This window comes from Pogona vitticeps, chromosome 1, assembly GCF_051106095.1.
Source record: "Pogona vitticeps strain Pit_001003342236 chromosome 1, PviZW2.1, whole genome shotgun sequence".
NCBI lineage: Eukaryota > Metazoa > Chordata > Lepidosauria > Squamata > Agamidae > Pogona > Pogona vitticeps.
The window spans coordinates 96,160,612-96,176,385 of record NC_135783.1 but is presented as its reverse complement, the minus strand read 5'-3'; the positions used below and the strand labels follow the sequence as shown (position 1 = coordinate 96,176,385).

General features: G+C 38.6%; 1 protein-coding gene across 2 annotated transcripts in view; it reads right to left on the bottom strand.

Annotated features, from left to right (window-relative positions):
- The window catches only part of SESN1 (sestrin 1), an 82,414-nt gene that overhangs the window by 9,996 nt on the left and 56,644 nt on the right, over positions 1-15,774 (bottom strand). Inside the window, exons 1-3 of one of the 2 annotated variants that reach the window (XM_020801353.3) lie at positions 14,383-14,564; positions 1,806-1,871; positions 602-802 (exon numbers count right to left, since the gene is read on the bottom strand). In XM_020801353.3, the coding sequence (XP_020657012.1) occupies positions 602-802; positions 1,806-1,871; positions 14,383-14,472 (357 nt within the window). In that variant the 5' untranslated portion in view covers positions 14,473-14,564. Of the gene's footprint in view, positions 1-601; positions 803-1,805; positions 1,872-14,382; positions 14,565-15,774 lie in introns of those variants that run through there. The other variant, XM_020801352.3, reaches the window with a different exon arrangement.

The following is a 15,774-nucleotide window of genomic DNA, read 5'->3' as shown; positions in this document are numbered from 1 at the left end:
TGGGGGCAAATAAAAACAGCTAGAACAGCTTAAACCATTCCAGTCATTCCATTCTGTTTATAATACAGGCTGGCCAGAATCCAGATTCCACATAAAGAGGAGAAAGCATGCATGTCTTGATGGCAAACCGCCACTTGTTAACAAGATGCTAGTTGCATTCCTGGGCATGCACCCAATTGTGTGATTAAGTACATGCCCAGGAATTCAAGCAGCACCTTGTGAGTGACAATCCGCTGCTGCAATTTACGAAGTTTCCCTTATGCATGTGCAAGCTGAAAACAGGATTATGGCCAATGGCTGTTACAAAGAAGTCAAGCAAATTACTAAAAATGTCAGCACAATGACTCCTTAATAAATTCTGGCCAAGAAGGAAGAGAGCGTGCAAAGACTAAGAATTCATACTTGAGTCAGATGGGCTTTATCTAACCTAATGCCCTCCAAGACTATTGGATTTCAACTCCCATCGCACACTGGCAAAAGTGTTGCAAAACACAGAATTTCTACAAGGCATGAAACTGCACCCGTAGGGCCACGTCCACTATAAAGAGAAATTTTAAAGCTGTTAAAAGGCAATTACTGCTTATTTCAAAATTTCACATACCATGATAGCTATGTAGTGTCGATAGTGAAGAGGCAGTGGTCCGTCCATCTGCAACAGATAATGCTGAGTCTTTAGAAAGCTTTCCAGATACTGAGGGTGGAAAACCATCACCAAGGTAATGTTGTCCAAGTGCCCTAAAGTTGTGAAAGACTCTGCAAACAAAGCATGCATTTGGGGATCTTCAGCACTCACTTGGAGAATCTGTTTAAATTAGAAAGAGAAGAGTACCAATATTTTGTAAGAAGTAAAGACCATTCTTCACATTTGAGAACAGGTAATAACCCCAAATCAGCTTTCACACACAAATACACTACATAAATGGCTTAACCATTTCTTAAACTTGGCAAACAGTGTGGAAGACTCACAAAGTAATACTTGTTTACAGATGAGCGCCAGGCTTCCTTTAAACAGATATGAAGCGTACGTTTAGCAACTACAGCACTACCACTCACGCTAAGAGTTAATTTACCTGTTTGGATGGTGTGAGAAAAATGTCAATGGCAAAGTTGCTGTAATGTCAGCCTCATGTCCACTAGCATCTCACCAGAGCCAGTAGGTGAAGAGATCCAATGAGATTATTCCACCTCACCCTATCTCACATGCACATTCTCTATGCAGAAAAGATGCTATTTAATTGGATCAATTTAACACACTGTATATGCTTTTAGCAATCAAGGGTAAGTCAAGCTGTTCTTGAAAGAGCTGACAGCAAAGACTAGGTTTTTAAAGGTGCTTAACACAATATTGCTGGCTGAACAGCACAATGGTTTAGGTAGCTGGCTGTGGAGCCAAAGGTTGTGAATTAGATTTCCCACTGTACTTCCTGTGAGAACAGCCAACCTGTGTAGCCATGGGCAAGCTGCATAGTTCCAGGGCACCCCCAGAAGAAGGGAACGGCAAACCACTTCTGTCTATTCTCTATCTAGAAAAGCCTCAAACGGGTTGCTGTAAGTCAGAATTGACTTGACAGCATGCAATTATTATTAACAAAACATTAACTTTTTGTGTCAGCAAAGATGTTAGTGTTTTCCAGTTTAGCAGCCTTCTGGTGAACTATCATTATGATTCACTGAGCTCATAAATGTCTGTAACACTACAGAGATCAACAGCTGTTTGTCAGCCAATGCTGGAATCTGAATTTTCACCCCCAGAAACATGAAGTAAGTTCACTGTGTACTTGCAAAACAAAAATCGCCCCACACACCTCCATTTCTGGGATGAATCTGCTTGGTCCTTGTCCCAGTGGTCTGGGGATCCTAATTCCAGATTCCTAGAAAAGAAAATGACACTATCTGAACTGTTAGCTATGAACGTTTCAGTTGTGGCTTCAGAGGGGAAAGAAAGAATTCACCATTGAAACAAACAGAACTGTCCTTGTTTCATAAGTGCAGTCTGTGGAAATTTTCTATCCATGCTTCATAACAAGCCACACTTGTTTACAGTATACCACACTGCTGCCATTAAAAACAATGAAACCTGGTTCACTGAAAACCTAGTTTTGCATAAAGTACTTGGCAGAGAGTTGAGAACAAGGAGTTCAGTACACAGCTGCCAGCAGAGTAATGTCAGCGATAACCACAGACTTTTGAAGTACATCTGCACATCCGCAGACCAAAATAAAATCTTTCAGTATCTTTCAGGAAGCTACATAGTTATAAGCTTACTAAAGGTTTGAGAGGGAGATGGTGGAAGTTTTGCTCTCTAACCACAAAAATACCCTTTTAAAGTGGCTATTTAAAATGAAATAGAAGTAGCATACGTTTCTCAAGATTAAATTTATAGCCAACCCGAAACATCTCCTACAAAACTTTCACTGAAATAACTGACACATTCCAACCTGCAACTACTATTGTACAACCTGTTGACAGTGGAAATCTTTCTGTGGTAATCTCTGAGCCACAGCATACATACAAATATTAATCAACTCAGCATATGCTTTTCAAAAAATACTGTAAGAAACACTTCTTTCTTCCTTTTCTTTATATCAGAGCATTGCACAATTTAAAATTATGGATGTATATGAAATACAGGTAAAAGTAAAAACAAATTAAAATGTTAAGATAATTAAACTATTTTTGCCCAGAAGCAGGCTATTTCAATAGCTTTATCTTGTCCATTTGCTAGATATATGTACTTTTGTACACATGGTGGGTTATAAGTTGCATGCATGCAAGTGCTATGTCGATTGAATTTCTGTCACAGAAAATTTGTCCTGTATCCCAGTAGCCCCATTTTACTTGAATATTATTTATTTATCTATCTATCTATCTATCTATCTATCTATCTATCTATCTATCTATCTATCTATCTATCTATCTATCTATCTATCTATCTATCTATCTATCTATCTATCTATCTATCTATCTATCTATCAGATTTTTACCCCGCCCCTCTAAACAATGTCTACTCAGGGCAGCTTACATTTGATCTTCCTACTTTACTTTAACGTCAATTAAGTGCTTTCCAGACAGTCCTGCTAGAGTCTTGCCTTGGTGGGGACATTCTTCAGCATTCAACCATTTGGCAAGGTATTTTGTTTTTGTTCTCCACAGATTTACCCTAGCCTCTTCCGGTTTGATATTTACAGTCTGAGATGTGTCAGAAAACTTTTCCTCAATTTTAGCTGTCATCAGAGGATTAGTGCCCGTGAAGTGGATGTATCTGATGCTGTATTACCTTATTTCATTATTTGCTAGCACTGCTCGAAGTACTTCTGGAGGGGCAAGACCAGCCAAATATTTTTTCTAACGGAGTAGATTTCAGGCAGCCCAGTAATAATCTTGCACAATTCATTAAGAGCTACATCCACTTGTTTGACATGTGCTGATATATATCATACAACACAAGCATATTCTGCTGTGGAGTAGCAGAGATAAAGCTGTTGTTTTTGTTGTTTGTGGGTGTGCACCCCAGTCTGACCCAGCCAGTTTCCTAAACAGTTATTTCATAGAATCATAGAACAATTAAGTTGGAAAGGGCCTATAAGGCCATCAAGTGCAACCCCCTGCTCAATGTAGGAATACAAATCAGAGTATCCATTGAGTTGTTGTCTGAATTTCTCTTGAATGCCTACAGTGTTGGAGTACTCACAATTTCTTGAGGTAATTTGTTCCACTGTCCTACTGCTCTAACAGTTAGGACGTTTTTCCTGATATTCAACCGAAATCTGGCTTCCTGTAACTTGAGCCCATTCTTGCATGACCTGCACTCTGAGATGACCGAGAACAGATCCTGCTCCTCCTATGTGTGACAGCCTTTCAAGTAACTTTCTGGTGACAACTTTCTCTTTGGTGTTTAGACCATGTTTTTGTAGGTCAAGGTTTGATCCAAAGTGACACCAAAGTACTTTAGGGTAGGGCAGTGTTCCAAAACCTTCCCTTCCCAACTAACTCAGAACTTGTGTTATTAAAAGGATTTGTTTTCAGCTGATTGTTTTTATAATATAAGGAAAGAACTTTTAATGCAGAGGTTAGCTGATGTCTGATGGTCTCGAAGCCTTCCTCCTGGCCTGTCAAGGCAAGATCCATCAGCACAGATGACGCTCCTGGAATTTTGGTTGATCATTTGTGTAAAAGTTAAAAAGTAAAGATACTACCCTGTGGGAGACAGTACCTTTGATTTCTCCATGAAATTCAACAAAGAATATTTTGTTTTGAAGTAGAACAGCAACCACTTCTGCTAGTCCATGATCTTTAGTAAGGAGGTAGAGCCTTCTGAGAAGTAATTGATGGTGGATAGCATCATATGCCTCTATAAGGTTGGCAAATGCTGCTCTAGTTATTTTATGTATTTCAGAACCATTTTCTATATGCTGGATTAGATTTAAGATTTGAGCCATGCTTCTCTTGCAAGGTCTAAAGCTTGCCTTTTCTGGAGTTTGAAGAGGTTCAATTTTAGAGGCTAGACTACTTAATATCATTCTTTGTATTAGTGGCATCATAGGGAAATTGGCCTATAGCTTTTACGGTCTGATAGTTCTTTGCTTGGTTTCAGTATAGCAATTACTTTAGTCTTCTGCCATATTTTTAAACTTTGTTTGCTCGTCCAACAGTTATTAAAGAGTTGAAGGAACAATGTCTTTGTGTTTTACCATGCAAGAAGCATTGCACTGTAAAAAGTATATATACATACTATATGAGCCACGGCCCACCATAGCTTCAAGTGGTGTGTAACAAAGCAAAGAATAACTTTTTCACAGTACAGCCATCTATAAATAGGATCCAGTTATTTCGTAAGGTGCAAAGTAGCTGCAGGTAAAATAGATTACTAAATAACTTCATTTGTTCCAGGTGCCAGTTTGCTCCACTACTTTGCATTCTTTTTCTTGTCCTTTTTGAGAACAACGTCAGAAGCAAAAACATTTTGTATTTCACGAAGGTATGCAAGCATTTTCATACATCACAAATCAGTCTCTAGCACAGATATCAGGAACTGGTATTAGAAACTAGAAAACTGTTTGCCTCTTGAGGGATACTAGCTGGGTGATTGCCAACAAAAAGCAAAAAAAAGTATGGAAAAAGTGAATGATGTAATAATGGAGCCTTTACACTTTGAGTGAGAAGGGGAAAGTAAAACTAGTTAGTAAACAAAACAAAAAACCAAACCAAACTAAGTTTGGCATGTTGCCAAGGATTTTAGGAACTTTCATTGCAAAAAGAAAAAGACATTCATTATGTATTTTTAAAATCACTGTCAAATTAGGAAAAGCCACTGATTTTACATAATCAGCTACATTATATAAATAGATTTATTAGGAAGAGATCATATTATGAAATGCAATGGTGGGGGAGATAAAAATTTAGGTCCATAGGAACACTGACAAAGCATGAATTCAAAACTACATTGAGGATTGCAGAATAGAATTTTTTACGTATGTGGAAAAGAGAAAATATATGAACAGTGGCAACTTACTGTATTCTGTGTCAGGTGGAATTAATGCATACAATTAATTCAAATAATGGGTTTTTTTCTTACCAGAATTCTGCATTTCAAATTTTTTTTAAAATGTTGAGAATAAAACATGCCTATTCAATATTTCAGTATATCTGAAGCCTACATTTATGGCTATCTGAGAAGAAATTAACTGGAATCCTTGGCTTGTTTACTTAGATATTAGTTTCCATTGTGTTCAATGAAGCTTATACCCTATAGAATACATTTTAATGCAATCAAATAGGTAATCCATGTTCTAAATTGTTTCTATTACTCCAATTTCAAATTGCAAACTGCCCCACCTATCTTAAATATAAGTAGATTGTACACAATCAAACTTCTCATCCCACACCCAAATCACTTCAACTTCATTTTCACCACACTCCCATTTCACCTCTCTTCAGAAATCTGCTGTGAAAATAATTCACTTTTCATCACATGACACTCTTCTTTAAATCAGTACACTGGCCTTTTATTCATTTATTGATCTAGCACAACAATCTCACCCTTACTGTTAAAGCCCTCCACAGACTTGCACACCCATCTTTAAACTTTTCCTTACACCTCTACCACTGCTATTTTCAACCGCGCATCTGGATGTTTTCTGTTCTTTTTGTTTGCCATTTGCATTTTCTCCCTCAAAATATTTAATTTCATATAAAGCTTTCATAACTTGTAAGATTCCACATCAAATATGCAGTATGTAACTAAAATGAACACATTTTCTTTCCCATGTAACCCCTTTCTCCGTGTCAAATTTTAACTTGTAAGCTCCTTGAAACAAGGATGTACAGTGGGGTCTTGACTTGAGAACTTAATCCGTATTGGAAGGGGGTTCTCAAGTCAAAAAGTTCTCAAGTCAAATCTGCATTTCCCTTAGGAATGCATTGAAAACCATTTGATCCATATCTGCTCTTTTCCGTCCATAGAAACTAATGGGAAGCTGCTATTCTGCCTTCGACCACTAGAGGGGGATATTTTGTTTCTTTTTTTTTCTTAGGTCAAGAAAGGTTCAGGGAAGGCAGGGAAAATACAGTCCAGGAAGTGCAGTACCAGGCAGTCCAAAGACTGTCTCCCAATCCACTCTCTAAACGCTGGGAGGAGTGAGGAAGCAGACAGGCACCCTTTTCACTGGCCAACAGTTAACTGAAAGTTAAAATTTTGCACTTTCCCTGCCTCCCACGTGGGTTTTTTCAGTTCTTAACTCAAATCTAAGTATGTAAGTTAAGTCAATATTTTCCTATGAGAGCGGTTCTTAAGTCAAAATGTTCTTAACTCGAGCCGTTCTTAAGTCAAGACCCCACTGTACTGTATCTTCTGAAAAAGAACTAGGCATGTTTAGCTTAACAAAGACTGAGGGGAGACATTATAGCAATCTTCCAATACCTGAAGGGTTGCCACAATCGATTTATTCTCCATTGTGCCCGAAGAACCAATGGGTGGAAACCCTACAGCGTTTCTATGATTCTATGAAATAACAGCACTAGCAACACTAATACTAAAAACTAATGTTACTAGATAGATTTTTCCTTAGCTCGGAAACCTTTTTGGATCATGTCAGAAAGCTGCAGGGACCATGAGATGACAGATAACCTAAGATTTTCACTGTTATTTTTAGTGTGCAAACAAGGTTATCACATTATCTTTTAACACTGTAAAAACCTTTGTGCTAATCCAGCTACCTTATAAAAGGTGCTTAAAAATTAAGTTCCCTTCTTAAGCACTCCCAAGATTAAATTAATTTCACCAAACTCCATGCCAGCCATGGTCTGAATGGCTCAAAGGAGATATTCCCCTTCTATTCCCACATCTGAAACCACTGCCATGGAACTAGATGAGATCTGTGTGTCATGTCGGAATAGCAAAGCCTTAAACATGGCATGCAATTTTGACTAGTCCTACTTTAGGGGATAGGTCACAGGCCCCCCCGCTGGGCAGGAGCACTTCCTTCAATGTTCCCCCTCCCCTTTGGTTGCAGATCCTTAGAGTGTCCCAGGTGAATACTCTCCAAGCAGTCCAAACCTCCTGCTGCAGAATTTGCCTATTCTTAATTTGTTGTTTAGTCGTTTAGTCATGTCCGACTCTTCGTGACCCCATGGACCAGAGCACACCAGGCCCTCGTGTCTTCCACTGCCTCCCGGAGTTGGGTCAAATTCAGGTTGGTCGCTTCGATGACACTGTCCAACCATCTTGTCCTCTGTCGTCCCCTTCTCCTCTTGCCTTCATACTTTCCCAATATCAGGGTCTTCTCCAGGGAGTCTTTTCTTCTCATGAGATGACCATTCTTAATACTGAGCTTGAAATTTAAATCTATTGTGAACAATAAAACTTGTCTTGAAGGCTGCACCAGTTCTTCTCACTACTGGTTGGCACAGGTCAAGATGTTCTTTCTCACACAAGAAGTCCTACATGGGAATGACTACATATATACCATATCTTGTCAGCTAAACATTTTCTATAGCCTCTTAATGTAAACAGCACAAGCATAAAGAGCAAAGTCTCTGTGATGCATTCAGCTGCTGCAACATCCTTCTTTTAGAAGCTAATCAAGTTTTCTACAGTTATTTCTAAAAGGTTATTTTTAAATAATTGCTTCAAAATACAGCAAGTGCCTAAGAGTAACAACAAAACATAATGTAAATGAGCAGCACTATCACAGCGTATTTTTTATCATTTGCTTTTCTAACTTCCAAACAACTAAACAGACTTATAGACCCACATAATCACAGAATTGTAGGGCTGAAACGGATGTCAGGGTCATCCATTTCAACTCTCTGCCAATGCAGGCCATCCAATATCCATTCAAAAATCTCCAAAGAAGAATCCACCACTACTTTAAGTCTCCATTCCACTATCAAAGAACTCTTACTACCAGGACATTTCCTTTAATGTTTAGGTAAAACCTCTTTTCTTGCAATCTGAAATCTCCTATCATTGGGAACAGAAAAAAAAACAAGATTGCTCCATTTTCTATTTGGCAGCCCTTCAAATATTTGAAGATAGATATTATATCATCTCTGAACCGTCTCTTCTTCAGGCTAAACATACACAACTCCTCCAACCAATCTTCACAGGGCTTGGTTTCCAGATCACACACCATCTTGACCACCCTCTTCTGGACACATTCCAGTTCGTCAGTGTAGTTTTAAAACTGTAATACATTACTCCAAGTGATGTCTGACCAAAGCAAAACAGAATGATATACTTCCAGTGATAAGGACATTATACTTTGGTTGATGCAACCTAAGACTTCATTAGTTTGGGTTTTTTTGTTTTGTTTTGCCATTACATCACACTGTTGACTCCGTTGCTTGTAGTCTACAAGAACCAGTAGATCCTCTTCACCAATATTATTACTGCTTGGATTACAGGCTAGGTATCATCTGTTCTATACAGTTGTGCCCCGCTTAACGATTGCCTCGATTAATGAGGAAATCGCTTTATGATGAGTTTTTTGCGATCGCAAAACAATGTTTTAAATGGGGTTTTTTTGCTTTGCAATGATCGGTTCCCTGCTTCAGGAACCGATTCTTTGCAAAACGATGTTTTTTGAACAGCTGATCAGCGGCTTCAAAATGGCCGCTGGCTTTCAAAATGGCCCTCCGCTGTTTTCTAGGCACAGATTCCTCGCTTTACAGGCACCGAAAATGGCCGCCATATGGAGGATCTTCGCAAAACGAGCAGGTATTCAGCCCATTGGAATGCACTGAAGGGTTTTCAATGCGTTTCAGTGGGCTTTTTTGTTTCGTTTGACGTTTTTGCTCTACAGTGATTTCGCTGGAACGAATTAACGTCGTCAAGCGAGGCACCACTGTATTTGTGTCTGATTTTTCTTGCCTAGATGTAATTTACATTTTTCACTGGTGAAACTGTTTTGGCTTAGTGAAGCAATCTATTTAAAGTCATCCTGAGTCTCTATTCTGTCTTTTGATGTATTTAGCTATCCCTACTAGCTTGGTGTCATCTGTAAATTTGATGAGCACCTTTTCTACCCTTTCAGCCAAATAATTAATAAAGATAACTGGGCCCAGGACAGAATCCTGTGATACCCCTTTGTCACTTTTCTCCAGAATGACAAGAAATTATTGGTGAGCACTCTTTGTGTATCACCTGTCAGTCAGCTGCAAATGCACCTAAAGTAGCATTGCATACCTGACATTTTACAAGACTGGTCAATATCATGCAGGATCTTGTCAAAAGCTTTGCTGCAAGCAAAGATACATAATACCCATGGCATTCTGTGGCTTTACCAAGCATGCAACACTATCAAAGGAAGAGATAAAATTAGTCTACTGTAAATTCTTTTTTTTAAAAAAAACTTGTGATTGTATTTAGTAACCACCACATTCTCCTCCAAGTGCTTACAGATCAACTGTTCAGTGATCTGTTCTAGACGTTTTCCTGTTACTAAAGTCAAACCGACTGCTTGGTAGTTTTTCAAATCCTCATCCCTCCCCCCATTTCTTTTAAAAGATTGGAACAACTTCTAGTCACCAGGGATCAAACAAATGTTCCAGTATAATTCTCTTCAGGGTGCACAGACCCTTATTTGCACCTTGAACTAAATCTGTAGCTACCCAATTTAAGGCAAAATGTAAGATACTGTAATATAAATGCATATCAATAACAAATCACTCAGAAATACCTCACATATTGTATTTGCCAGAAAATCTTTCAATTAAGTATAGGAGAGCCATGTGGGCCATAAAACAAATATCCCTGCAAGATGCAATAAAAACTCTTTGACAGTCATAATGTTATAAAAAGTATCATGCCTGATGAAGACATGGCAATATTATTTATTTTCAAGAATTTAATTTTTTAATGTGTCCCATTTAACAGCAGAATTTCTTTGTGAGAAAATCTGCACTGGTCTGTGCCTTAAAGCAAATGCAATCCTATGATCACTTTTCCCTTAGTGCATGTGTAGACTGTCAGAACTAAATAAATATGAATGACTACACATAGCTTTTCTTATTTAATTAACCTTACAGGAAAAAGTTAAAATATTCCAAATCAATAGGTAATAATCACTGTTTGGAAGAAGATGGTGCTTCTCTGCATTTCTTCTTGTGTACTATGCTAGACACCACACAGAAGCTCCTTGTCTGTCCCAGGAAACTGAATTTCGACTCCCTGGGAATACTGCTGGGAATTATTTAGGAATCAATAAGTTAAAAAGAAGAGGATAAGGAGGTGCAAGTATAAGGTAAAAAAAGCAAGAGAAGGGTTTTAGTAAGGTTAGTGGAAAATATGTTTTTCAAAAGTTCACATAGCTTTTGCTTTTCTCCAAAGCTCAAAAGAAGGATGGGAAGTGAACAGCAGAATAATAGACAAGATTATTCTATTTTTCCCCCTGTAGATTTTATTTGAGCCATCCAACTTAAAACATCAGTTTAGTATAAAATTAGGTATCTGAGCTCAGTAACACCTACATTATTGACCTTTTCCTCTAGCTTTCCTTTCTCAGGGACAAAATAGTACCCCGTTTTACAAAAATATGTAACACACTGGTGTAAATCATACAATGATTCAGTTCATCACTCAAATGTAAAACCGAAACTGATTGCAATCTTTATTATTGCTTTCAGGACTGTGAAAACATTTTAATATTTAATTCACTGTGGCTGCTAATTTACTTTGCTTGCTTTCTTGTTTAATATATAAACAGCACCAGATTTAAACTATGGCCATAAAAATTATAAACTCCATGTAAATATCAAAACTCACCTTCAAAGAAGAAATAAAATTAATCTTGTACAAGAGAGAAAATTAAACAAAACTCTTAAATTTCCTATGAAGAAAGTGCTCTGTAGATGTACTTCTTCAATGCTCTTGTTATTCCATTTCAATACAAGAATAGTTTGTGGTCCTTAAATCATACTTTTAGACCTCTTAAGAGAGCAAGTTTTAACTTCCAGCCAATCTCAAATGTCATTCAAAGTTTTAATGACTGTTTGTGCCCAGTACCAATTATACCTTAGTGCAAAGCCTTGCATCAGAATTTGAGTTTATTTACCATCTTTAAACAAAGAAATACACATGAAAAACTAGACTTGTTTTTGTTTCAGTTGGAAACAATAACTGCAGTATCTCTGACATAATTATCCAGCCTCAGAAACATGCCTTATGGGTTTAAGCTCTGGCTGAGATAAGAGTTTATTTACCCCCAACTCCTGCGCAAAAGGCAAATGTTTTCTTAATTGCAGTGAAATAAAAGAGGCAGTATGTGTGTTTTTGCTTAGTCAGGCTGTTAACCTCACTTGCTATTTTAACAGTAACATAAACTCTGAAAATCACCACTATGAATCATAACTGGCATTCATATTTTGAGACTTTTAATTCTCTTCCAGTGTTAGGATCTCGTGTCTTCAGAGGAAACTTCTGAGAAAGAAGTTCTTGTAGTTCTTACATATGCAAACATCCCAACTATGTCCAGCTACAAATATGACAGGCTTATTTTTCCCCAGTCTATTTCTGTTGTCAAAATCATTTTTATTGTAACTCAAGTAGATATTGTTAGTTACCATTGTAATTCAGATAGTTCCTGAGAAGACCTGCTACTTACTGTATATTTTATCTGTGGTTCTCAAAATGCCTTTACAATCATTCTTAATCTAATTATAAAGATATTCTAGTTAATCTATATATCTCTCAAAAAAAAGGGCAGTGAGATAATTATGATGTTCCCAATCTTACTCTGTATAGCAAGTCAAAAATTAGGAGATGAGAAGTGCAGACATTCAAGTATCACATATTTTTAGATCCTGATGTCATGGTTTGATACCATCATCTTAGAACTTCAGACCTGGAATAAAGATCTATGTTTCAACTTTCTAGAAATGCCATTCACTGCCACTACAATTCTAGCAGAACCTTATCCACAAGAGATGGCTGGCAATTGAACATCTGCAAGGTGGTTCAGACATCAGCAGTTCTGCAAGCAACCTCATACTTCTGCAGAGTGGTTTTGAAGGAACTGCAGACATACTATGTACATTATAAAAGATTGTGTTGTATCATGTAGCTGGATCTCAGAATACCAGGATCACAATTCTTTTTCTGATTCTCTAGCACATGCTCACTGCATAAACTGTAATGGCTTTGTCCAAAAGCAACTTGTAGTGTTTTGAAATAAAGTGAATTGTTTACAAGGAAGAAATATTACTATCCATGATCATAGTCCTAAAAAAACAAAAGAAAAAAATAAAGAAGATAAAGAACATTGTGGCAACTTAAAGATTAATTGCTTTCTTTTAATGTGGGCTTTCATGGACAAGTTGATTTCCTCAGACATCAGTAGTTCTGCAAGGGACCTCATACTGTCTGAAAAAGTGGACTTGTCCACAAAAGCTCATGTAAAAACTACAGTAGTCTTTAAGGTGTCACAACATTTTGTCCTTTTTTTTGTCTTTAAGGTGCTACAACATTTTGTCATTTTTTGTCTTGCTTGATGTGCTAGCAGAGACTAACATGGCTACCTCTGCTAAAACATAATGAAAGTTTAAAGGTGAGATGGACCTCTTTGTTGTGCAGATTATGATTCTCTCTTCAACCTAAGAGCCATAATAAAGCCATGGACACTCAGTATGATGTAGTGGATAGTGATGAACTAGGACTAAGAAGCAATGGGTTTAAACACCTGCTCAGCCATGGAAGCTCACTGGGTGTGTGTGGAACTGGTAAAACCACTCCTTAAATCTTACTTATCTTAAAAGCCCTATTAGAGTCACTATAAGTCAGTTCCAACGTGAGGGTACACAACACAAAAAATTAAAACCCTAACATTTTACAACTTGTAATTACAGCATCCCTGACAGATAGCCACCCAGCTTGAAAAGCTCTTATAGAGGAAAGTTCACAGCAGTTTATTCTATTCCACTCATCCACTCTACTTCCCTGCATTGGTTCTAGTTTTTATATATATATATTTTCCCCACTCATATATATATATATATATATATATATATATATATATATATATATATATATATATATATATATATATATATATATATATATATATATATATATATATATATATATATATATATATATATATATATATATATATATATATATATATATATATATATATATATATATATATATATATATATATATATATATATATATATATATATATATATATATAAAAATGAGTATTTAAATGAATCGCAGCACTTCTGATGCCAGCTTTGAAGTGGCAAATTCTAAAGGTAACTGTTATGGGAATTAAATCAATGTTAGTTTTCACAGGATCTCAGGGAAAGCCTCCTATAGGATCCGTGGAAGAGTGGACTCTTGTCATCAAGCGTTTACACTTCCAAAGCTGTTTTTCTATATCTAATTAACTGCAGATGTTTTGTAAGTCTGGTATGATTTATCGTTAGCTTGACAGCATGATCAGATCTCGGGAGAAGAGCACGGTTTGTTCCTAGAAGCCAGAACGTCAGCAATGGGGCAATCTGCAAAGTTCAGGCTTCAGAGCTGCCTTAAACGCAAACCCTGAGTGCAATCACAATGCCTCACGATGCACTTCTCAGCAGACCAGGCATTATTCTTTCCCCGTGGAAGATTAAGAGCAAAGAGCCGAGATGCTGAAAGGACGCCTGAAGGTGCCAAGGTAATCCAAGTGCAGCAGCACCTTCCTTCTGCAGCCAGAGGTGCTTCAGCTCCAGTCTTCCTTCCCTCGCTCCATCCTTTCCTAGCCTGTTAAACAAGCACAGCGCCAGCCTCTCGGAAACGGCTACTCTTAAACAAAAAGACGCCGAAAACCAACGCGCACTATCGAGCCCGTCGGGCTGCTTCGCTCGCCCGACGTCCTACGTGTGAACAAGCCCGTGTACCTCGCAACGCCGGCTTCCACAGCGGCTGCAGGCCACGACTCGGCCGGTCCCGTTGAGCGGCGTCTGCTCGGCGGGGCTCGCCAGCTTCATGCCGATGAGGAGGCAACGGGAGTGCCCGAGCGCGGCCCGCCGCCTTCTTCCTCCCTTCTTCGCGCCGCTCCTTTGCGCGCACTGGGCGCCGGCAGAAGTCGGCGGGGAGCCCCGAGCCTAGCACGAGCCACGCGCCCGGCAGAGCCCGCCCTCTTCGCCCTGTGCCCACCAATAGCGTCCGTCCTCAGCGACGCGGGGACGGACCAAGCAGATCAGCGGGAAAGGAGCGTCTCGCTGCAGGCCCGACTCTGTGGTCCCCCGAGGTGATCGCGGGTTGACTTGAGACGAGGGAGCCTTTTTGCCCAGACCCCAGCTCAAATCCCAGACGCGGGGAAGCGCTGAGTTTTCTTTTCAGTGCTTTAGGACAAGTACAGTACAGCCTCTGAGAACCCAGTTGCAGGAAAGGAAACAGGTTCCACATCCACACATTACCTGGGTTCCTAATGTCCATTGATTCCCACATTATCTGGGATCAATGTTAACTCGTTTCTCTTCCTTTCTAAACCGTGTTCAGAACATTAGCAACGTTGTTGACAATGTTCTGTTTTCTGTTTCTATCTTGACCCCAAATGGCCTATAACCTACCATTTCTGGACAATATACAATTTAGGTACAATCCATCTTGCATTGTATTTTAGAGAAAGAAGAAATTTCAGTAAATTTAGAGGATTCTTCCAAGGGCTGCAACGAGTCTAACAAGTCAGAAAGAGTGGCCAAAGGAAGATGACTTGTCAGGCAAGCAGGTCACTTTAAGCTATCCTAGGCTAGCCTTAAGGCTGTCCCAGACAATGGGCACCTCGCACAACCAATTCTACTTTTATCATTTTTTCCTGATTAAGAAAAGAAATAGAAGCGGGAAGGAGCATTAAAAATGGGATATGTCATCAAGAGAACACCCCACACATAAAAATCTGAGTTTAGAGAGGGAAAGAGTTTAGATTGTGTTACAAGCCCAATCTAAAAGCACTTCTTTGTGGTTCTTGTGGGTTTTCTGGGCTGTTTGGCCATGTTCTTAAGGTTTTTCTTAAGAACACGGCCAAACAGCCCAGAAAACCCACAACAGCCATTGGATCCCAGCCGTTGAAGCCTTCGAGAACTTCTTTGTGACTTGCTGATCTGCAGCACTTTCCTTGCCTTCTACAATCATAATTATTCCCAAACTAATTTCTGAGAGTTCCGGTAGCAACATCTGTCCAGGTTCCAGCCTTATAATTCCCTTACGAATTCAGACATTCAGAAAATGATTGTCACATGGCACTTTCAAGTATGGCCTTAGAAAACAAGGGTGTACAAAGCTGTCAA